The 25759-nt window shown below is 42.6% G+C and overlaps 1 protein-coding gene across 3 annotated transcripts in view; it reads right to left on the bottom strand.

The window, feature by feature from the left end:
* Positions 1 to 25759, bottom strand: part of LOC132817243 (double-stranded RNA-specific editase 1-like) — a 332434-nt gene that overhangs the window by 48290 nt on the left and 258385 nt on the right. For all 3 annotated transcript variants that reach the window (XM_060827594.1, XM_060827596.1, XM_060827595.1), the window contains one exon: positions 1948 to 2062. In XM_060827594.1, the coding sequence (XP_060683577.1) occupies positions 1948 to 2062 (115 nt within the window). The remainder of the gene's footprint in view (positions 1 to 1947; positions 2063 to 25759) is intronic.

Below are 25759 nucleotides of genomic sequence, written 5' to 3'. Positions count from 1 at the left end.
GGTGATAGGTTGGAGGTGAGGGTGGAGTGGATCGGTGGAAAGGAAGATAGACAGGTGGGACAGATAATGAGGTTGGTGCTGAGCTGGAAGATTGGAACTGGGATAAGGTGGGAAGGGGAAATGAGGAAACTGTTGAAATCCCCATTGATGCCATTGGGTTGGAAGGTCCTGAGGCGGAAGATGAGGCGTTCTTCCTCGAGATGTTAGGTGGTAAGGGAGTGATGATGGAAGAGGCCCAGGACCTGCATGTCCTCGACAGAGTGGGAGGGGGAGTTGAAATGTTCAGCCACGGGGCAGTGGGGTTGGTTGGTGCAGGTGCCCCGGAGATGTTCTCTGAAGCGGTCTTCGAGTAGGCATCCTGTCTCCCCAGTGTAAAAGGAGACTGCATCGGGAGCAACAGGTACAGTAAATGACATGTGTGGAAGTGCAAGTGAAACTCTGATGGACGTGGAAGACTCCTTTGGGGCATTGGACGGAGGTGAGGGGGGAGGTGTGGGCGCAGGTTTTGTATTTCCTGTGGTGGTAGGGGAAGGTCCTGGGAGGGGAGGGTGGGTTGTTGGGGGCGTGGACCTATTCTTTACTTTCCATTTTGCATACTCACTTGAGGAAATTTCTGCGCAATACAGCACAAAAGCAAGGTAGTGATTTTAAACTTTTACCCTGTTTAAACCAGAGCTGTGTACTGTGATCAACCTGGGCGGCACACTTTAGGATGTCAGGAGAGGCTGCAAAAAGGATTCATTGGAATGGTATCAGGGATGACAGACTTCCATTACATGGGAAGTCAATCCCAAGGTTAAGAAAAAATTGGTACGGGAGTTGAAGATACATGCAGTGCGTTGATTGAGTAATTAAAAGGAAAGGGGCATAAGGGTGAGTAACCAGAAGAGACAGATTTAAAAGGTTAATGCACAAATCAACCAAAAGCAACATGTTTTGTTAGACAATGAGCAATGACAATCGGGCATATACTACCTAACTAAGGCGGTTGGAGCTTTCAATAACTTTCAGAAACAAATTGGATAAATACTTAAAGGTGATCACAATACTGGCTAAGTGAAAAAATGCAGGAGAATGGAACTATAATTGTGCAGTCTTTCAAAGAGACTCCTTCATTCACAATGTGAAAAATTAATTATGCACTTTTCATACATGACTTTCATACATTATCACGTTTCACCATTTAATACTAATGCAACATACGTTGTTATACAGATTCGTCTGTTGCGCATATGATAAAAATTTACCATTTTTCATATTCATTAATATACTTAAGTACTTCATTACTACACAAAGGGATGCTGAATACATAGTGTGAGTCATGAATATTAGAATAGAAAATTAATTCCACTTGTGAGGAAACTCTTTATAAAAAGCCACTGGTTACAGCTGCACAGAGTTATCCATCCTCCTCAGTCACAGGATAATGGTTTATTTTAATTGTTCTCCACTTAGTATCCCTCATTTTGCACTTAAAATTTTGACAAATGATAAATGATTAGAAATAAGGGTTTCTACATATAAATGTTATCTTACAATCAAGACACAAACTAATTTATGTTTCCTTATGCATAGAGGGCAGAAAAGGGGAAAGACCGACAATAAAACTTAATTCACAATTAATTACGCAAATAAAATTTTAATATTTAGGCCTTCACATCGTACATTTGACAGCATGGAAACAGGTTATTTAGGCCACCTGAATTTTTCCAGTGTTTATCCTCCGTGCAAGTATTTTCTCATTTACTTTAGCTCGTAACATAATTTTCTATCCCCTTACTAACCTTCCACTGAATTAGTCTATTCTACTCACCCCAAGCATTCATTTAACACCTGAAACTTGTTTTTTTAAAATGTCAAATAACTGAAGCACATTTGTACAACCTAATTTATTCCAAAAGAAACCCAACATGCACATGTGAAGAAATGAGACAAATTGCACTATACCTGTTGTCATGACAACACCAGCAAGAACTTTTCTCCGTGCATGAGGGGAGGTGAAGTTGTCGGTTAGTTCACTGAATTTATCCACCACTAATCGAGCCACTGCATCTGCCAGTACCTAGTCAGAGGAATGAGGTCAGACATTCAGGTCGAATGCACATTGTTCACAAACATCCTTTTTTTCTGGTCTAAACTAGCTTTTAATTTACTCAGTGTTGCATTTTGTTGACTAGAATTGCACAGAAAGGCTATAATTAAAAATGATACAGTATTCCTAAGCTTGATGTGATTAATACAAGATTCCCTTAAAAGGTTGAACATTACAATTACATATACTGTGATGCATTCTCACATCTCCATCTTCTGCTTGACTTGTCTGAATGAAAAATTCCAGAAGCCACATTTGATTTACACATTGCAGTTCACTATTTGGAAACAGAACATATGTAGATAAAATAGACCTTTCACCTCTAGAATTTGTGTTCAAATCCAGCCTTGGTTGATGCAGGAAAGCATTGTTGGTCGGTTATCGAGTCTCCATTGCAAAATTAATTCAGTTCCTAATTGGCATGGACCAACAGCACAAAGCAAACATTATTTCACCCTAATTAGGTGAAAGTGAGGACTACAGATGCTGGAGATTCGAGTCGAGAGTGATACTGGAAAAGCACAGCAGGTCAGCAGGAATGATTCCTGGTAAAGGGCTTTTGCCCGAAATGTCGACTCTCCTGTTCCTCGGATGCTGCCTGACCTGCTGTGCTTTTCTAGCACCACACTCTACACATTTCACCCTAATTGGCTATCTTAAACAGTGAGCCCATAGCTGCTGAGAGAAATGGAAAATTGTTCCGTAGGAGTTGCTCCTTTACAACTAGGGGTGATGAACATTGCTGGTATCAGGATGGAAAGTGATTAACTATGCATCTGACTGAACTGCTTGAATGAACTGGGAGTGCTTGATGCCTGACTACCGATACCTGAAGTGGGAAGAGCTCCATTCCCTACCCAGCAAAAGGATAAAGCAGATTTTTCATTGCACCAAATTTCTAATACATCTTTTCAGTGGATTTCCACGGTTTTTTCTTTTGAGTATCGAAAAAGTGTAAAATATTTTTTCTGTATTTTCACAGCTTATTTTACATATTGCTAGGATACCACAAAATCCAAAGAAACACCTTTGTTTTATCCCCCCGACCACAAACAACAGCACCCTTAAAATTCTCACTCTGCTCCATCAATTCTCACCCCAATCAGGTCTGAAGAGCTCATAAACTTTTTTGTCAATTAAACTGAGATGATCGTTTCAGGTGTCTCTGTCACATTCACTTTCCAGTACCAAATCAAGTTTTTTTTAACATTTCTCCATATATGATATCTGAAAATTCTTTTCTGGTTTTCCTTCTATTTACATTAATGTGCTCTCCAAGTTCATCTTGTACCTAAGACAATCCTTCAGCTTTTCCTCTTCCTACTATCCTTACAAATTACTGCATCTTCAACCCTCCCAGAAGTCCTTGAAATATGCTGTTGTCACTCAAATCTGTACTAATCTTTCAAACAACTGCATACTAGATCGTCTGATACCAAGCTTCTGCCCCTGCCACACTTCTAACCAAAGTCACTTCTGTGATTGCAAATATTATACATTCTTTCTACTTGTCCTTCTTGAGCTCTCTGCAGCCTTGCACTTGGTCAAACACTAATCTTCTGCAGGACATCTCTTTTTTTATATGACTGTCATTGCTTGGTCCTACTCTCACCCATTCAACTTGTTTCTGGAAAATAGCTTGTATTTTTAGCCCGAAACCTTTAAGACCCCCTCCTAGGATCTATCCTAGGAGGTCCTCCTCATCCATATCCTTCTCCTTGGCTTCATAACTTGAAGACTCCCAGGACTGCCTGCATTGTCAGATAACAAATTATTTTAAACGTAAATTGGGATGATCAAAATAACTGCCTTGAATCCGACACTAAATTTAATTCACCTGCCATAACAGCAACGCTCTCTTTGATCCTTTGCTTTCCACCTTTGTTCCATCCACCTTCCCAGCTGTACCCCCTGATTTCAACCATTCCATTCTTCCCCACATCCCTTCAAATCTATTCTCAGAGCCTCTTACACACTCGATACTCAAGTTATAGGAGATCAAGCGATAATACAAATATAATAAGAGCTGTTATCATCATGTCATAGAGACGGTGCACCACGGAAACACAGCCTTTGGTCCAACTTGTCCACGCCAACCAGTTATCCTAAATTAACCTAGTCCCATTTGCCAGCACTTGGCCCATATCTTTCCAAACCCTTCCTATTCATATACCCATCAAGATGCCTTTAAATGTTGTAATTATACCAGCCTCCACCACTTCCTCTGGCAGTTCATCCCATACATGCACAGCCCCTATGTGAAAACGTTGCCCTAAACCTATGCCCTCAAGTTCTGGACTTCCCTACTCCACGGAAAAGACCTTGTCTATTTATCCTATCCATGCCCCTCATGATTTTATAAATTTCTGTACTGTTACCCCTCAGCCTCCGATGCTCCAGGGCAAACAGCCCCAGCCTATTCACCCTCACCCTATAGCTCAAATCCTCCAACCCTGGCAACATCCTTCCATATCTTTTCTGAACCCTTTCAAGTTTCACAACATCCTTCCTATAGCAGGGAGACCAGAATTGTACACAGTATTCCAAACATGGAGAGTGGTCACATGACCTCCCAAGTGCTATACTCAATATTGTGACCAATAAAGGAAAGTATACCAAATGCCTGCTTTACTATCCTATCAACCTACGACTCCATTTCGAGGAATGATGAATCTGTATGCCAAGTTCTTTTTGTTCAGCAACACTCCCCAGGACTTTACCATTAAGTGTGTAAGTCCTGTCCTGATTTGCCTTTCCAAAATGTAACACCTCAAATTTATCTAAATTAAACTTGATGCGCCACTCCTCAGTCCATTGGCCCATCTGATCAAGATCCCATTGTACTGAGGTAACCTTCTTCGCTGACCACTACACCTCCAATTTTGGTGTCATCTGCATTAGCCAGTTCTGCATCCATATGGCTAGTTCTCTCCATATTCCATGTGATCTGACCTTGCTAACCAGTCTACCATGAGGAACTTGTCAAATGTCTTACTGAAGACCAAGTCCACCGCTCTGCCACTATCAATCCTCTTTTTTACTTCTTCAAAAAACTCAGTCAAGTTAGTGAGACATGATTTCCCATGCACAAAGCCATGTTGACGATCCCTGATCAGTCCTTGCCTTTCCAAATACATGTAAATCCTGTCCCTTAGGGCTCCCCTCAACAATTTTCCCACCACTGATGTCAGACTCGCTGGTCAACAGTACCCTGGCTTTTCCTTACCACTTTTCTTAGATAGTGGCACCACATAGACCAACCTCCAAGTCTTCCGGCATCTCACCTGTCACTATTCCTGATACAAGTATTTCAGCAAGGGGCCCAGCAATTACTTTCCTAGCTTCCCCACAGAGTTCTAGGGCACACCTGATCAGGTCCTGAGGATTTATTCACTTTTACGCATTTTAACAAATCCAGCACCACCACCTCTTGTAATATGGACATTTTTCAAGATCTTACCATCTCTATTTCCTGTCATTCTACATCTTTCATGTCCTTCTCCACAGTAAACACTGATGCAAAATACTCATTTAGAATCTCCTCCACCTCCTGTCGTTCCACACACAGGCTACTTTGCTGATCTTTGAGGGGCTCTGTTCTCTCCCCTGTTCCCCTTTTGTGCTTAATGTATTTATAAAATCCCTTTGGATTCTCCTTAACCCTGTTTGCCAAGGTTACCTTGTGTCCCTTTTTTGACCTCCTGATTTCTCTCTGAAGTATATGCTCCAACTGCTTTTATACTCTTCTAAGGGTTCACTCAATCTCTGCTGACGAAACCTGACATATGCTTCCTTTTTTTTCTTAACCAAAACCTCAATTTCTCAAGTCACTCAGCATTTCCTACACCCAACAGCCTTTCCTTACACCATAACAGTACAACTGTCTCTGGACTCTAACTATCTCACTTTTGAAAGGTTCCCAATTTCCAGCTGTCTCTACCTGCGAACATCTGCCCCCAATCAACTTTTGAACGTTGTCTAATACTGTCAAAATTGGCTTTCTTCCAATTTAGAATTTTAACATTTAGATCCAATCTATCCTTTTCCATCAATATTTTAAAACTGATAGAATTACGGTCACTGGCCCCAAAGTACTTTCCGACACCTCAGTCACCGGCTCTATCTCATTTCCCAAGAATAGATCAAGTTTTGCACCTTCTTTAGTAGGTACATCAACACACTGAAGCAAAAACCTTTCTTGTACACACTTAACAAATTCCTCTCCATCTAAACCCTTAACATTATCATAGTCCCAGTCTATGTTCAGAAAGTTAAAATCCCCTACCATTATCACCGATTACTATTCACTGACGATTGTGGGGCGAGAGTTTGGGGGGGTGGGGGGGGGGAGGTTTCATCTGCCTGCCCTTGCTTATTTCTCAGTTCCACCCAAATAACTTCCCCAGACATATTTCGACGAATACCCTCCCTCAACACATCTATAATGCTGTCCCTTATTAAAAACGCCACCCCACTCTCCTCTTGCCCCCCCTTTCTATCCGTCCAACACATTTTTATCCTGGAACATTAAGCTGCCAGTCCTGCCCATCCCTGAGCCATGCCTCTGTAATTGCTATGATATCCCAGTCCCATGTTCTGAATCATGCCGTGAGTTTGTCTGCCTTCCCTGTTAAGCCTCTTGCATTGAAACAAATGCAGTTTAATTCACCTCATTCTCTGCTTGTTCCTCACTGCCCTTATTGCTTGACTTGCTCCATTTCCCAAGTATACCAGTCTCAGACTGATCTCTTTCTTCACTATTTCCCTGAGTCACCTTACTAGTTTAAATCCTCCTGAGCTGCTAAAGCAAATCCCCTTGTCAATAATTTAGTCCACTTCCAATTCAGGTGCAATCCGTCATTCTTATGCAGGTCACTTCTACTCCATGAGATTCCAATGATCCAAAAATGTGAGCCCTTCTCCCATGCACCAGCTTCTCAGAGCCATGCATTCAACTGCTCTCTCCTCCTATTCTTACTCTCACTAGCTCATAGCACTGGAAGTAATCCAGACATTACTACCCATGAGGATCTCCTTTTAAAAAATTCTGCTTAACTCCCTATATTTTCCATTCAGAATCTCATCCTTTTTCCTTCCTATGCCATTAGTTCCAACGTGTACAATGACCTTCTGCTGGTCCCTCTCCCCTTTGAGAATATTCTACACAGTCTCCGAGATATTCTCGATCCTGGCACCAGGGAAGCAACATACTATTCTGATTTCTGGCCGACTGTCTGTGCTTCTGAGTAGGGAGTCACCTATGACAAACGATTACTTCTCATTAGATTCAGGCCAGTCTCCGTACCAGTAACTTGGCTGGTCATCCTACATTCCCATGAGAGTCCACCATCCCCAACATTTTCCAAAACACCATACTTATTTGAGACGGGGATAGCCACAGGAAACTCCTGCACTACCTAGCTCCCTCTCCTATCATTCCTGGAGATAACACATCTACCTGATTCTATCTGTGTTTTTTTCCTTTCTGATAACTGCCATCCAACACACCCCCAGCTCATGTAAATTCCTCATTGCTTCGAACTCCACTCCAAATGATCCATGTGATTTGATAGGGCTCGCAACCAAACACATTTACTGCAGACATAATCATCAGTAACATAGAAACTCTTCCTAATCTCCCACATCTTACAGGATGAGCACATCACTTTACTGAAGACCATCTTTGCACACTAACAATCTACAAATCCAGAAAAGAGTGCAGCCTTACTGCTCTAAAAACCACCATTTGAGGCTAACTTAGTACCTATGTTTTATATTTTTAAAATTTAATCAAGAGACAGATCATAATAAACATATCATCAAAAAATAACCCACTCTACTCACAATTGTAGATTTACAAAAAAACAGCAAAGTTACACTTAAAACTATGCACGTTGCCACTGCCATGTTGTGAGCTCTCTCACAAAAGTTCCTCCAATGTCAGCTGTGAACTTCACTGTTAGTTAATTTTTCTCAGACGCACTTGGGTGTCCAGAAATAATTGAACTCAAAAAGCAAAGGCAGTGGTCATGCCCATTCACTGCTCTGAAAGATAGCAGCGTAGGTTTCTTTCTCAATTGATTCATTCACTGACCATGTGGTCTCTCTCTTCCTCCATCTTAAAGTGCCATTGTTTTGATCTTTTTTGTCCAAAGTTTCAAAACAATGCAACAGCTTAAAAGCAGTAATTATTGCTCCTGGAATTCAAGGAAATCAGCTCTTACAGTCACAACTTTTTCCCATCCTCCATCTTGAATTACCCAGAATCCTTTACTTGCGGTCAAATCTCGAGAAACGCATTTAAACTTGAAAGGTGTGCTCTTGTATGCAAGTTGGATTACGCTCTATGACGGCCTTGTGAATGCTTTCTACTAATTATACAGAAGCCAAAGGAGGACAGTTTAGAGGGGGGATAATGGCTTAACACTATTATCACAAGACTATTAATTCCAAAACTCAGCTAATGTTCTGGGGAGCTGGGTTCAAATGTCATCATGGCAGATGGTAGAATTTTAAATCAACTAAAAACATCTACTGAAAACCACAATGCATTGTCAATTGTTAGAAAAACCCTACCGAGCTCACTAATTCCTTTCAGGGAAGGAAATCTTACCTGGTCTGGCTTGCATGTGACTCCAGACCCATAGCAATGTGGTTGACTTTCAACTGCCCTCTGAAATGGCCTACCAAGCCACTCAGTTGTAGCAATCACTACTAAGTCTCAAGAAAGAAATGAAACAAGATGGACTGCCCGTCATCAACCTCGGCACTGGAAGAGACAACAGCAGAACCAGCCCTGCCATCCTGACTAACATCTGGGGGCTAGTGCCAAAATTGTGAGAGCTGTCTGAAGGACTAGTCAACAACAGCCAGACATGGTCATACTCATGATGGGCAATGTCCCAGCTGCCACCATCACCATCCCGAGATAATGTCCAGTCCCACTGGCAGGACAGACCCAGCAAAGATGGAAACACAGTGGTATATAGTCAAGAGGGAGTTCTCCTCAGAGTCCTTAACATTGACTTTGGACTCCATGATGTCTCATGGCTTCAGGTTAAAACATGGGCATAGAAATCTCCTTCTGATTACTACATACTGTCTTCCCTTGTCCAATGGATCAGTATTCCTCCATGTTGAACAAGACTTGGAGGAAGCACAGAGGGTGACAAGGGAACAAAATGTGTCTGGGTAGGCGATTTCAATGTCGCGATTGTGGTCCTGGAAAAGTGCAGCAGGTCAGGAATGATGAAGGGCTTGTGCCCAAAATATCAATTCTCCTCCTCCTCGGTTGCTGCCTGACCTGCTGTGCTTTTTCAGCACCACACTCGGGACATTAAAATCCCCTTCAGAGCACATTTTGCTCCCTTTTCACGCTCTGTGCTTCCTCCAAGTCTTGTTCAACATGGAGGAATACTGATTCATTGGACGAGGGAAGACAGTATGTAGTAATCAACAGAAGGTTTCTGTGCCCATGTTTTAACCTGAAGTCATGAGACATCATGGAGTCCAAAGTCAATGTTAAGGACTCTGAGGAGAGCTCCCTCTTGACTATATACAGTGTTTCCATCTTTGCTGGGTCTGTCCTGGCAGTGGGACTGGACATTATCTAGGGATGGTGATGGTGGCATCTGGGACATTGCCCAACATGAGTATGACCATGTCTGGCTGTTGCTTGACTAGTCCTTCAGGTAGCTCTCACAATTTTAGCACCAGCCCCAGATGTTAGTAAGGATGTCTTTGTAAGGACAGCAGGGCTGGTTCTGCTGTTGTCTATTCCAGTGCTGAGGTTGATGTCGGGCAGTCTCTCTTGTTTCATTCCTGATGAAGGGCTTATGCCCGAAACGTCAATTCTACTGTTCCTTGGTTGGTGCCTGACCTGTGCTTTTCCAGCACCATGCTCTAGACTCTGATCTCCAGCATCTGCAGTCCTTACTTTCTCTGAGGGGATTTCAATGTCCATCACAAAAAGTGGCTTGGCAGCAACACTATTGATCGGGTGCTAAAAGAAATAGCTGCTATAATGGATCTGGAGCAGGTCTGTCAGCTGCAGATCCATGACTGTATCAATAAGAATGATCACTATACAGTTCTTGCAAAACAGAAGGCTGAAGCTTTCACAGTGCTCTTCAGTCAAAAGTGCCACGTGGATAAGCCATCTTGGCCTCTTCCAGTGGTCCCCAGCGCTACAAATACAAGTCTTCTGACAATTCAAATCACTCCACGTGATATCAAGAAAAGGCATTGGATACTGCAAACTCTACAAACCTTGATAACAATCCGTCAATAGTATTAAAGATTTGTGCTCCAGAACTTGCTGTTCCCTTGTCCAAACTGTTCTAGTATCAACGAGGAGAAAGTGAGGTCTGCAGATGCTGGAGATCAGAGCTGAAAATGTGTTGCTGGAAAAGTGCAGCAGGTAAGGCAGCATCCTGTTCCTTGGATGCTGCCTGACCTGCTGTGCTTTTCCAGCAACACATTTTCTGTTCTAGTATCTACCCAACAATGTAGAAAATTGCCCAGTTATGTCCTGTACACAAAGAGCAAGACAAATCCAACCCAGCCAATTACTGCGCCATCATTAGCAAAGTAATGGAAGGTGTCATCAACAGTGCTATCAAGCAGCACTTACTCAGCAATAACTTGCTCAGTGACACTCAGTTTGGGTTCCATCAGGGAAGCTCAACTCCTGACTTCATTACAGCCTTGGTTCAAACATAGACGAAAGTACTGAGTTCCAGAGGTGAGTTGAGAGTGACAGCTTGTATTCAATTGAGTATGGCATCAAGTAGCCCGAGCAAAACATAGGCTTCGGGGGAAAACTCTCTGCTGGTTGGAGTCATACCTAGCACATAGGAAGATGATGCTGGAGGTCAGTCATCTCAGCTCCAGGTCATTTATGCAGGAAGTTCTTCCAGATAGTGTCCTAGGGAACCAACTTCAGCTGCTTCATCAATGACCTTCTTTCCATCATAAGGTCCTAAGTAGGGATGTTTGCTGCTGATCGCACAATGTTCAGCACCATTCGCCATTCCTCAAATACTGAAGCAGTCCATGTTCAAATGCAACGAGATCTAGAGAATATCCAGGCGTGGGCTGACAAATGGTAAGTAACATTTGCTCCATACAAATATAACATAATCATCATCTCCAATAAGAGACAATCTAATCAAGATGTTTTTCGTTCAAGGTTGTTAACATCATTGACTCCCCCACTATCAACATGCTTGGGGTTACCACTGATCAGAAACTCAACCGGACTCAGCACATAAACACAGTGGCTACAAAAGCAGGTCAATGCTAGCAATACTGTGATAAGTAACTCACCTCCTGGCTCATCAAAACCACTATTTACAAGGCACAAGTCAGGAGTGTGATGAAGTAATCTCCTCTTGCCTAGATGGGTCCAGTTGCAACAACACTCAAGACGCTCAACACCATCCAGGACAAAGCAATTCATTTGATTGGCACCACATTGACAAACATCCACTTGCTCCACCTGACACTTAGTAGCAACACCTGTAGGATGCATTGCAGAAATTCACCCAAGACCCTTAGACAGAATCTTCTAAACCCACAATCACCTCCAACTTGAAGAGGGCAGAAAATACATGTGAACACCACCACCTGTAAGTTCCCCTCCAGCCAACTCTCCGTCCTGACTTGGAAATATATCGTGTTCCCTTTCTGTCGCTGGGTCAAAATCCTGGAATTCCCTCCCTCAGGGCATTTTGGGTCAACCCACAGCACAGGGACTGCAGCAGTTCAACAAGACAGCTTACTACCACTCTCTCAAGGGCAACTAGGGATGGGTAATAAACGCTGGGCCAGCCAGCTATGTCTACTCCCACCGAGTGAATAAGAAATGAGATTGAATAACCACCAAATCTATTTACCAACAGGAAAGGTCATTCAACATTTGACAAGCTGATCTCAAAAGTAATGAAGAAATGCAGTGCAATCTTCACCTAAATGGCAAAGGAAAAATCACACAGTATCTAATTTCCCAAAGTAGCACAATATTGGTGCAATGATATGACACTGCGATTGATTGGCCAATCAATCGCAAACACAGCATGAACTGTAAACAATTATGAAGACTAACTGCAACTACAAATTGTTGTTTGGAAAACAGTACATTTGTACTAATATACAATTTGTGGTGGTGTGGCAGATGTACACTAATTGATCCTACTGCTAAAACCAATCTATTAAAACTATTGCAATAAAAATGCAAACTACTTCATAAATTTGCTCATCTCAGACTCCTAATTACTCCCAACTAACTGAAGGGGAGCCAGCCACACATTTCATGGTAAATTAAATAAATATTTAATAGCCCAGAATTAATTAGGCAATTAAACAGCTGCTATTCACATCAGATTTTTTTTGCAGTGAGGAAAATCTTGATTAAAAGAATTAGGTGATCCATCCAACATGTGCTACTTTCGTGTGCATTCCTACCTTCACTGCGTTTACCTACATTGTAGCTAGAACTGGATCTGAGAGTTGAAAGCTTTCTTGGCAATTGCGTTTCAATGGTAAGTCACTACCATATTTTAAACCAACATTAGATTTATAGCTTTAATTCTAATTATTTTAATTAGCCTGTTCAAACATGCTGCATCACATAACAGTGTAGGTTGGGAGTTGAATCTGAACCTTAACAGAACAAGATCTAAGGAAGGGTCACCGGACCCAAAATGTTAACTGATTTCTCCTCAGAGATGCTGCCAGACCTGTTGAGCTTTTCCAGCAATTTCTGTTTTTGTTTCCAAAAGCATATTTATACTGCTGACATTGTGTTGTTCTGAAATCTGAGGGTCCTAGTTGTAGATTTGGATACCAGAAGCAGGATCTTTTTGTCCCTTAAAAATACAGCCAGTGGCCAGAACGCTAGCCTGTTGTTGCCATTGCCACTAATAGTAGATTTCATCAGGATGAAGAGGACTGGCATTGACAAACTCTCTGATTCTGCAATAAAGGCAATCAAACTTTCTGTTTAAATTACGATGCTAAAATTAAAAATCTCTCACTGAGAGTATTTTGACAGCCGGTGTGGGATTTTAGTGGGTATATGGGTTGCACATTGGATCAGGGAGACCACGTGCACAGAAGTGGCAACAAAGTACAAAAAGTGCCATGCGGCATTATTAATTCTGATGGATCCTTGTAAAGATGGGAAGGACATTCAGCTCTGGCATGGTACTGTAGGTGTGTCCAAGTTGCTAGGAGAGTGAATCTCCATTTGCTTGAGCAGTACAAAGGGTCATCCTTCTAGGAGGAGAGAAAGCGATAAGGTAGTCAGTTTTAAAAGGGACTTCAGCTGGGAAAGGCAAGGAAGCAAATAGCTGATAAAACTGGAGCGTAACACTTAGATTTTGTGTCTGTTCAACAATATGAAGCAATACCAGAAGACAATACGATATTGGAGTTGAATCAGGTCATTCAGTCCACTGTGTCTGCTCTGCTATTCAATCATGTCTGTTATGTTTGTCAACCCCATTTCTCCTGCCTTCTCCCCGTAACCCTTGATCCCCTTATCAATCAAGAGCCTAATCAAATAGAGTCTTAAATACAGTCAATGACTTGTCCTCCACAGCCCTCTATGGCAATGAGCTCCACAACCATACTGTGACTGAAGAAATTCCTCCTCATCTCAGTTATAAAGGGTTGTCCCTTCACTCTGAGGTTGTGCCCTCTGTAAATTTTAAACAGAAACCCTCTTATCCTTCCAAATACCATCAAGTACAGACCCAGAGTCCTCAACTGCACTTCATACAAGTCCGTCACCCTCAGGATCACTCGTGAAGCTCCTGTGCACCCCCTCCCCCCAACATCGCCAGCTTATTATTCCAGAGAAATGGCACCCACACTACTCACAATATTCCACATGTGGTCTATTCAGAGCCTTATGCAACCTCGGCAGAACAGTTCTGCCCTTGTATTGTATCCCTCATCAAAGGAATGCTAACATTGCATTTACCCTCCTAATTGCCAAATGAACCCACAGGTTAACCTGAAGAGAATCCTAAACTAGGCCTCCCATATCACTTTGTACCTTTGACATTTCCAAAGTCTTTCCTCGGTTAGAAAATAGGCTATGCCTCTATTCTTCCTACTCAAGTGTACTATCTCATAATTTCCCACACTGCATTCTATTGTTACTTATTTGCCCACTCTCCGAGCCTGTAAAACTTGGAACAGTCTCCCCACATCCTCAGATTAATTGTCCCTCGATCTCTTTTTGTGTAAGCTGCAATCTTCAGTTCCTTCATCCAGATCATTCATGCATAATGTAACTAGTTATGGTCTCAACACAGACTCCTGTGGAACTCCATGAGTCACCAGCTGCCATCCTGAAAAAGACCCCTTTATCCACACACTCTGCCTCTACCAGTCAGCCAATTTTCTGCCCATGCAGGGACCTTGCTCCGAACACCATGGACTCTTTATTTAGCAGCCTCCTGCGAGATATCTTGTCAAACGCTTTCTGAAAATCCAAATAGATCACGTCTACTGGCTTTCCCCGTCTAACTTGTTTGTTACCTCTTCTAAGAATTCTAACAAATTTGGCAGGCATGACCACTCCATGCATTTCCAAGCACTCCGCAAACTCATTCTTAATATTGTACTTGAAAATTTTACCAACAACTGAGATCAGGCTAATAAGGCCGACAGTTTCCTGTCTTCTGCCTTCTTCTCTTCTTAAACAGGGGTCTTACATGAGCCATTTGCCAGTCCTCTTGAGGCTCTTCCTGACTCAAGTTATTTCTGAAAAATCACCACTAATGCCTCTACAATCTCATCAGCTATGCCGTTCAGACCTCTGGGGGTGTAACCCATTTGGTGACCTTCCAACTTCCCCAAACGTTTTCCTTAGTGATGGACACTACACTCACCTCCGTCCCCTGACTCTCTCGAATTTCTGGTATATTTTTGATGTCTTCCACTGTAAAGGGTGATGCAATGTACATATTCAGTTCCTCTCCCAATTCTTTGTTCCTCATTACTATTTCTCCAGCCTCATTTTCCAGTGGTCCATATCCACTCTTGCCTCTCTCTTACCTTGTAGATATCTAAAAAAAAAACCTGCAATCTTCTTTGATATTAATATTAGCTTAAATTGCATATTTCATCTTCTCCCCCCTTATTGCTATTTTAAGTTATCCTCTGTTGGTTTTTAAAAGGCATCCCAGTCCTTTGGCTTCCCACTAATTTTCACTACATTGTATGCTTATTCTTTTATGCACTCCCTGACTTCCCCAGTCAGCAATAGATGTCTCGCCCTCCCCTTTGTAAGTTTCTTTTTCCTCGGGATGAATTTCTGCTGTGCCTCCTGAATTATCCCCAGAAACACCTATCATTGCTGTTCCACCATTTTCCCTGCTGGGCTCCCCTTTTCATGAACTCTGGCCAGCTCCTCCCTCACGTCTTTCCAGTTAGGTTTATTCAATTGTAATACCGCTATAGATGATTCCAGCTTTACACTCTCAAACTGCAGGGTGAATTTTATCATATTATGGTCACTGTCCCCTAGGGGTTCCATCACCCTCAGATCCCTGTGTCTGCCTCTTTACACATCATTAAATCCAGAACTGACTGTTCCCTAGTGGGTTCCAACTCAAGCTGCTCCAAAAATAAACTTGCAGACTTTCCACAAATTCCCTTTCTTGAGATCTACAACCAAACTGATCTTTCCAGTTCACTTGCACAATGAAGTCCCCTATGATCACTGGAATACTGTCCTTCTTACATGCGTTATCTTTGTCCTGATTTATTTTCTTCCCCCTCATACTGACTACTGACAAGAGGCCAGTATAAAGCTCCCGTCAGAGTCTATTTTCCTTTGCAGTTCCTCAACTCTACCCACATAGAGTTGCAAGGCGTGGAATCAATTATTTCTTGCTTTTGATTTAATTCCATTTCTTACTAATTAGGTAACCCTGCCCCCTCTGCCTGTTCTTTTGATAGGATGTATCCTTGGATATTTAGTTCTCAGCCTTGATCCCTTTGCTGCCACATTTCTGTGCTACACATATCAACCTGCCAATTTCAATTTGCACGACAAGCTCATTTACCTGATTTTGAATAGTGTATGCATGTAAGTACAACACCCTCAGTCCTGTGTTGACTGTCCATTTTCTCACAGTAGTCCATTTATCTGCTGTGCCTCCAGAGAGGACTCCCGACCTATTCCATACTCTCTGGCCAAAGATTTGTTATGAAAACTCGAATAATCTCTGATGAGCCCTCCCCTCTCTTTTAACTTTTTCTTAATCTTCCATCTCACTGACATCTTCCCTGGCCTAACAATTTAGTTTAAAGCCCTATCCACTGGCCAGGTTATGTGATTCACTGGCACTCTGGTTCCAGCACAATTCAGGTAGAGCCTGTCCATTGCAACAGCTCCTTCCCTCCCCAGTACTCATACCAATGTCTCATTAATTACAACCACACCAATCTTTGACCCGCGTGTTTACCTCAAGAATTTTGTTTATCCTATGCCAATTTGCTTGTGATTCAGGTGGTAATCCAGAAATTGTTACTTTCGTTTTTCTGGTTTTCAATTTAGTCCTGGCTTCTGACGTTCCCTCAGCAGTACCTCTTTCTATCTCTAATACTGGCACTTACATGGAACATGACAATTAGATTTTTCCCCTCCCGTTCCATGCTCCTCTGCAGCTCAGATGAGATATCCTGAACCTAGGTATCAGGCAGGCAAAACAGCCTTCAGGACTCCCAATCCTGGCCAGAGAGAACAGTGTCTATTCCCTGACTATACAATCGCTCATTACAACTACATTTCTCTCCCAAATCTTGAATGGCTCCCTGTACCATAATGCGACGGTCAGTTTGCTCATCTGCCCTATAGCCCTCACTCTCATCCACACAGGGAGGAAGAATTTCAAATCTGTTAGACAAGCTCAAGGGCTACATGCAGGAGAGGTGGCGGAAACATGGATAAAAGGAAGGCAGCAGTGGGGGATGAGGGGTATCTAGGCAAAACACATGGCATCCTCAGCATGGGATTGAACACAGGAGGCTGCAATACCTGGACATGTCAGAAAACACGTTTCACCAGAAACTATGACTATTCAGGCAGATAGTTGCACAGATTTGTCTCTTTATCACAGAAGACCTCACAACTTGCAGAACTGCTCACTATGTGCTGCCAGTAGTTGCCAAAAAATTTTGAGGAGCTCAAAAAAATGCCTTGTTCACTTTCACAGCCTGAAAGGAAGTAGAAGGAAAATTGACAGTGATGAAGGGCTTATGCTCGAAACGTCGAATTCTCTATTCCTGAGATGCTGCCTGGCCTGCTGTGCTTTGACCAGCAACACATTTTCAGCTGTGATCTCCAGCATCTGCAGACCTCATTTTTTACTTACAGTGAGAACTCTTGAACCTGGGCTGACAATGAAGCAGGATGCAATACCAGGGGTAAAATTCAAGCCAGCTGTAGTCTCTTATAAATGAATCATGATGGATGTCATATAAAATTAACATATTGGCTAGATCAAGTTCAATAAAGATTCAGAGAAATGCTGACCGATTTTGGTCGGTACAAGGACTATTCCCTGACTTATACAATCGCTCATTACAACTACATTTCTCTTCTCTCCCAAATCTTGAATGGCTCCCTGTACCATAATGCAGTTTTGTTGTGCTTGTGAACCCTCTTTAAATCCTGATTTCTTCTACATGAAGGGATGAAAACTGTTCACAAATTAAGAGTGTGATCATATTAAGCCATGGTACATGACAGATATCATGTCTCAAATTTAGTATTTTTCTGTCTCAACAGTTTGTTTTCCCTAAACCCAGACTACCCAGTCATGGATTGTGGATATTTCATCAAGTGCAACTTACAGTTCATTCAGCATGTAATCCTGAATTGTAATTAAGTGTAATTTCTGTGACAAACCTACAGTTGCCTGCATTTATTCACACTGGAAGACACATGCTGTTTGTGAGTCTATAACAAAATGTGGGAAAATGTGAAGTTAGGCAGGAAGAACAGCAGTGGTGAATATATATAAAGGAAAAAGAATGCAGAAGGCTACAGCCAAGAGAGATTTGGGGGTACTGTGCATAAATCACATAAAGCTAGCATACAAGTCCATTGGAAATTTTGGGAAGGCAAATGTCTTCTGGCCATAATTTCAAAGTGAACGGAATATAAAAATAATTAAGTTTGCTATAACTATGTAAGACCACACCTAGAAAATGGTGTACAGTTTTAGTTCCCTTATCCATAGAAAAATATACTGGTATTGGAGGCATTGCACAAAAGTTCTATGTACTTTCAGCTCTGGAGGGATTTTCTGATATGGACTGGTCAAATATTTTGGCTTGGTCTCATTCAAGTCGAAAAATGTGGCGCTGGAAAAGCACAGCTGGTCAGGCAGCATTCAAGAAGCAGGAGAATCGACATTTCGGGCATAAACCCTTCATCAGGAATGTGGGCTTATGCCCAAAACGTTGATTCTCCTGCACCTCGTATGCTGCCTGACCTGCTGTGCTTTTCCTGCAACACACTCTCGACTCTGATCTGAGGCATCTGCAGTCCTCACTTTCTCCTTGGTCTCTTTAGAATTTAGAAAAATGAGAAGCAATTTTATTGAAACATACAAGATTCTTAAGGAATTGACAGGATAGATGCTGAGACATTGGCTCCCTTGTTGGAGACTGTAAGACCTCAGGATATAATGTCAGAGTAAAGGATCAACCGTTTAAGTCAGAGATAAGGAATTTCTTCTCTCAAAGGGTAATGAATCTATAGAATGCCTTGCTGCAGTGGTCTGTAGAGGCTGGGACAATGCTGAGACAAACAGATGGTTAATCAGAAAGGGAGTTAAATGTTATGGGGAAAAGGTAGGAAAGTGGAATTGAGATTATCACAACAGCCATGATCTCACTGACTGGCAGATAGACTCAAAGGGCTGAATGGCCTATTTCAGAACCCAAGCCTGATGGTTAAAGAATCTGTTTATCTTTTTAACATATTACTGAATGACTTGGAAGAAAGGAATGGAGAGGTATATATGCAAGTCTGAAAATACCACAAATTAGGAAAGAACAGGTGGCATGGTGGCTCAGTGGTTACCACTGCTGCCTCACAGCACCAGAGATCCGGGTTCAATTCCCTCCTCAGGCAACTGTCTGTGTGGAGTTTGCATATTCTCCCCATGTCTGCATGGGTTTCCTCCGAGTGCTCCGGTTTCTTCCCACAGTCCAATGTGCAGGTTAGGTGAATTGGCCATGCTAAATTGTCTGTAGTGTTAGGTGAAGGGATAAATGTAGGGGAATGGGTTTGGGTGGGTTGCTCTTTGGAGGGTCAGTATGGACTTGTTGGGTCGAAGGGCCTGTTTCCACACTGTAGGTAATCTAAAGTCAGTAGCACAGCTGGGAGAAGGGTGTTGCAAAGCAAGTGTTCAATGTCAGCCAGTCTGATTTTCTTCATTTCAGAGCCAAGCCAAATAAATGAGCTATCTTTTCAGTGTGATGAAATGCTAGCTATTGGAACTGAGTAAAAGGGGTTTGAGAGTCAAGTAAGTTTAATTAAACAGAAATTGCTGGAAAACTACATCAGGTCTGTTAGCATCTGTGCAGCAAAGTAGAGTTAGCGTTTCAAGTCCAGTGACTCTTCTTCAGAACTGATGGTAGCTATGAGTCAAGACAGTGGTGCTGAAAAAGCACAGCAGGTCAGGCAGCATCCAAGGATCAGGCAAATTGCCATTTTGGCCAAAAGCCCTTCATCAGGAATGAGGTTGGGAGCCTCAGGGATAGAGAGATAAATGGGAGGGGAACGGGGCGGGAGGGGAAAGTAGCTGAGAGTACAATAGTGGATGGAAGAGGGAGTAAAGGTGATGGGTTCAAGGGGAGGGTGCAGTGGACAGATGGGAAGGAAGATGGACAGATGGGATTGATATGAGGAATGTGCTGAGCTGGAAGGTTGGAACTGGATTAAGGTGGGGGGAGAAGAAATGAGGAAACTGGTGAAATCCACATTGATGCCATGGAGTCGGAGGATTCTGAGGCAGAAGATGAGGTAGCTATGAACAGGTTATTATTTATGCAGAAGGTAAGCGGATGGGGTTGGAGAATGTCAACATTACAGCTGAAAGAGAGGGGGAGGAAGTAAACAGGCAGGTGTTACAGTTTAAGCGATTGCAGAGGAAGATGCCGTGGGTCTATAGATCATGTTGGGAGTGAAGGAGGAGTGAAATAGGGTGTCCTGGAGGAAACATCGGGCAGAAGGCTGACAAAGGCAGCTAGTAATTCTGGTGGAGTGGGTACATGACTACAAGATCTCACCATCCAAGGCTCTAAACACCTTCCAGGTGAAGCAGTGCTTTACCTACACTTCACTCAATATAGTTTATTGCATTCATTGCTTGTAATGTGGTCTCCTCTACACGGGGGAAATGAAGCACTGACTGGGTGACCACTTTGGAGATTGCCTACATTTTGTCTGCAAAAAAGACCCTGAGCATGCAGTTGCTGTCACTTCAACACATCACTGTGTTCTCTGGCCAACATCTGTCTCAGGCTTGCTGAAATACTCCAGCAAAACTCAGTGCAAGTTGGAAGAACACGTCATCTTCCACTTGGGAACTCTGCAGCCATCCCAACTTAGTAGCAAGTTCAACAATTTTAGGGCTTCAGCACTGCAATGATTGGAACCAGGCGGGATTGTGTTAACTATGAGATCCTTGCTTGCGGTTGTTCACCTGAACTAATTAGGGAGTCCTGGCTGACCAATATAAACAGGAGATGTATTGGGGTTCGTCTGCATTTCTCTGTGAACTGGTTGTATGGGGGGAGGGGGTTTGGCCTTGCTGTCCCTTTCCCCTGTAAATTGCTGTTTCTTGCAAACTGCTGTTTATTGTTCATTGTTGACTGTTTGTAATTTGTAAGCTTTGATAAAATTAAATATATAAAGAGATTCAGAATCTACTCACTTCAGGGATTGACTTCAAGTTGGATGGCCACAGCCAATGTAATGTGCCCATGTAAATAAAGGGTGACTTGGTGACAGGATCCCTGCCTCTGTGCAATTATTTCAAACATCTTCTCTCATATCCTAAATCCAACCCCAAACACAAGGCCTTGTCATCACATGGGTTGCGACCACACAACCCATTGTCAGCTATTCAATCTCTCAGACTGACCATCACCTTTGTCTATCCAACTGTTTTTCGCTCTCTTTGGGCTCTATCTCCACCTATTATTTACTCCTTACCCTTCTCTCCCCACTCTATCTTCTGCATAAATACCAACGCTTTCCTAGCTACCATCAGTTCTGAAGAAGGGTCACTCGACCCCAAATGTTAACTCTGATTTCTCTCCACAGACATGGCCAGACCTGCTGAGCTTTTCCAGCAATTTCTGTTTTGTTTCTGATTTACAGCACCCACAGTTCTTTCTGATTTTTTGTTGAGGGTCCAATTAAAAGCTCACGTAATCCACTGATCACCTTCTGACTCTGACTGTACTTGGACAAAAACTTTTTACTGTCATACCTATTCATAACTATCCCTTTCAAAGATCTTTTGACCAAACTTAATTTGAATTGATGCACGTTGTGAAGAGACAGAAGAAAGTTGCAGAGAGTTATATATAGGTTGAATGAGCGGGCAAACAGTTGACAGTTTTTCTTATTTGTTTAAGGGATGTGGCTATGGTGTTTTTTTTGTTCTGGAAGCTGTCAAGCTTCTTGAGTGTTCTTGGAGATGTACCTATTCAGGCAAGAGGGATGTTTTCTGAGGAATTTTTGACAAGTGCTTTGTATATGGTGGACAAACAATATGGAGTCAAGTGGAGAGTTACTTGCAACAGAATTCCTAGCCTCTAACCCACTTCTATAGCTACAGGAGGCATATGGATGGCCCAGTTCAGTTTTTGCCTAATGATAACTTCCAACATATTGACAGCATTACAGCATTAAAGGCCAAAGGGTATTGCTTATATTCTCTCCTTCTTGGAGGTGGTCATTGTTTGGCACTTGTGATATGAATTCAACTTGGCACTTGCCATACAGAACAGAAACAGACTCTTTCAGTCCAACTCGACCATGCTGACCAAGTTTTCCAAACTAAACTAGTCGCATTTGCTAGTATTTGGCTAGTATCCCTCTAAACCTTTCCTACTCATGTAGCTATCCAAATGTGTTTTCCATGTCCTAAGTGTACCTGCTTCTAATGCTTTCTCTAACACAAGCCTTGACGTTGCCCAGATCTTGCCCAGATCTTGCTGTACATGAACACATTCTGCTTAAGTATTGTAGGAATCATGAATGGTGCTGAACCTTAAGGCTGACCTTATGATGGAGGGAAGATCAATGATGAAACAGCTGAAGATGGTCGGGTCTCCTGAGGAACTCATGCAGTGATATCCATGGCTGAGATAACTGACCTTCAACAACCACAAACATCTTCCTTTATGCTTTCCAGCCAATAGTTACGACTTGATTCTCAGTGACTCTAGTTTTGTTTGGACTGCTTGATGCTTTACTAGGTTGAATTCTGCCTTGATATCAAGGGCAGTGACTCTCAGCTCACATGCATAATTCAGCTCTCTTGTCCAGATTGGGACCAAGGCTGTAATGAGGTCAGGAGCCCAGTGGCCTTAGCAGAAACCAAACTTACTGTCAGCGAGATGTGATAAAATGTGAGACATTATGATACATTCACTTTGGCAGGACGAATAAAAAAAGCAAAGGATAACCATATGGAGGATGACTGCAAAATTCCAAGGTGCAGGGGTTTCTAGGTGTTCCAGTGAACAAGTCACTGAGTATACTGGTACAGCAAGCAGTTAAGAAGGATAATGGAATATTATCCTTTATTGTGAGGGTAAATAAACATAAAATTTACATTATACTTCAGTTATATTTAAGTTGTTTGGGTACGGGTGACACCATAACTTGAATAGTGTGTGCAGTTCAGTCTCCGTGTTTAGGGAAGGATGTAAAGGCATTGCAGGATGTTTTTCAGAGGAGATTTAATGGATTGATACTGGAATGTGAGGAGAAAAGGTGATCAGACTCAGCTTGTTTTCCTTGGGCGTTTAGAAGAGTGAGGTGTGATTTGATTAATGTATAAGAAACCATTAATAATCTTGACAAGGTTGGAGCAAAAATGATGTGAAGTCCAGAACCAAGGGGTATTGTTTTTAACATTATGAACAAAATTTGTTTTCTCTCAGAGCATTCTGCGAAGCTGAGACTCTCTAACCTAGAAGGCAAGGAGGTAGGGTCATTGATCATTATTGAGGTGGAAGTAAATAGTTTTTTGTTAGGCATGGAAGCCAAGCTTATGAGCCGAAGAATGGAATGTGGAATTTGAAATGCAAACAGATCTTATTGAATGGCAGAGCAGGGTTGAGGGACCAAATGGCCCACTTTCATTAATAATTTCCATGTTTGAATTGAATCTTAAACTAAACTACATTACCTCAAAAGCAATCTTTCATCATTTAAGTTGCCTTCTGATGTCACAATTAAGTTGTGCAGTTTTAATTTTATTATGCACCCATCTTTCAGTCTATGGGGCACATAACTTTATGGTTCTTAAGTAACAATGGAAAACCTTTAATCTGACATACATACTCCAGCATTCCTAACTACTGTACTTACATCTCCAATTAACCATACCTGAATTTCCTTCATTCTCACAAACTTAACTTGGTTACAGTCTAAGATGAGCATTAAATTGTGTGCAAGAGCTGCACAATCAAGGTGAATTAGGAAGATAATAATTGGCCTCCGTTATGAAGGGCAGTTTTATACAAGTTCGGGAGAGGGTTTGTAGCTCGGGTGCTCGTTGTTGTGGTTCTGTTCGCCGAGCTGGGAGTTTTTGTTGCAAACGTTTCGTCCCCTTTCTAGGTGACATCCTCAGTGCTTGGGAGCCTCCTGTGAAGCGCTTCTGTGATGTTTCCTCCGGCATTTATAGTGGCTTGTCTCTGCCGCTTCCGGTTGTCAGTTGTTGTCCACTGCAGTGGCCGGTATATTGGGTCCAGGTCGATATGTTTGTTGATAGAATCAGTGGATGAGTGCCATGCCTCTAGGAATTCCCTGGCTGTTCTCTGTTTGGCTTGCCCTATAATAGTAGTGTTGTCCCAGTCGAATTCATGTTGTTTGCCATCTGTGTGTGTGGCTACTAAGGATAGCTGGTCGTGTTGTTTCGTGGCTAGTTGGTGATCGTGGATGCGGATTATTAGCTGTCTTCCTGTTTACCCTATGTAGTGTTTTGTGCAGTCCTTGCATGGGATTTTGTACACTACGTTGGTTTTGCTCATGCTGGGTATCGGGTCCTTTGTCCTGGTGAGTTGTTGTCTGAGAGTGACTGTTGGTTAGTGTGCTGTTATGAGTCCTAGTGGTCGCAGCAGTCTGGCTGTCAGTTCGGAAATGCTCCTGATGTATGGTAGTGTGGCTAGTCCTTTGGGTTGCGGCATCTCCTCGTTCCGTGGTCTTTCCCTTAGGCATCTGTTGATGAAATTGCGCGGGTATCCGTTTTTGGTGAATACCTTGTATAGGTGTTCTTCTTCCTCTTTTTGCAGTTCTGGTGTACGGCAGTGTGTTGTGGCCCTTTTGAATAGTGTCCTGATGCAACTTCGTTTGTGTGTGTTGGGGTGGTTGCTGTCATTGTTCAGGACTTGGTCTGTGTGTGTGGCTTTCCTGTATACCTTCGTGCTGAATTCTCCGTTCGGTGTTCTCTGTACCATCATGTCTAGGAATGGGAGCTGGTTGTCCTTTTCTTCCTCTCTCGTGAATCAGATTCCTGTGAGTGAGGCGTTGATGATCCGGTGTGTGTTCTCTATTTCTGTGTTCAACGGAACACCCATGGGCTCACCCATCTCTGGACTCATAGCAGAAGCAGTAATGCAAAGGTTAGAACAAGCAGTCTTACCGCAAATACAACCCAAACTCTGGGTCAGATATGTGGACGACATCTTTAGTAATCATTATAAACACAGAAATAGAGAACACACACCGGATCATCAACGCCACACTCACAGGAATCCGATTCACTAGAGAGGAAGAAAAGGACAACCAGCTCCCATTCCTAGACTTGATGGTACAGAGAACACCTAACGGAGAATTCAGCACGAAGGTATACAGGAAAGCCACACACACAGACCAAGTCCTGAACAATGAAAGCAACCACCCCAACACACACAAACGAAGTTGCATCAAGACACTATTCAAAAGGGCCACAACACACTGCAGCACACCAGAACTGCAAAAAGAGGAAGAAGAACACCTATACAAGGTATTCACCAAAAACGGATACCCGCGCAATTTCATCAACAGATGCCTAAGAGAAAGACCACGGAACGAGGAGATGCCGCAACCCAAAGGACTAGCCACACTACCATACATCAGGAGCATTTCCGAACTGACAGCCAGACTGCTGCGACCACTAGGACTCATAACAGCACACTAACCAATAGTCACTCTCAGACAACAACTCACCAGGACAAAGGACCCGATACCCAGCATGAGCAAAACCAACGTAGTGTACAAAATCCCATGCAAGGACTGCACAAAACACTACATAGGACAAACAGGAAGACAGTTAACAATCCGCATCCACGAACACCAACTAGCCACAAAACGACATGACCAGCTATCCTTAGTAGCCACACACACCGATGAAA

The sequence above is a fragment of the Hemiscyllium ocellatum genome, chromosome 7 (genome assembly GCF_020745735.1).
Source record: "Hemiscyllium ocellatum isolate sHemOce1 chromosome 7, sHemOce1.pat.X.cur, whole genome shotgun sequence".
NCBI classification, from domain to species: Eukaryota; Metazoa; Chordata; class Chondrichthyes; order Orectolobiformes; family Hemiscylliidae; genus Hemiscyllium; species Hemiscyllium ocellatum.
The sequence above is the reverse complement of the archived record's forward strand: the minus strand, read 5'-3'. Positions and strand labels throughout refer to the sequence as shown.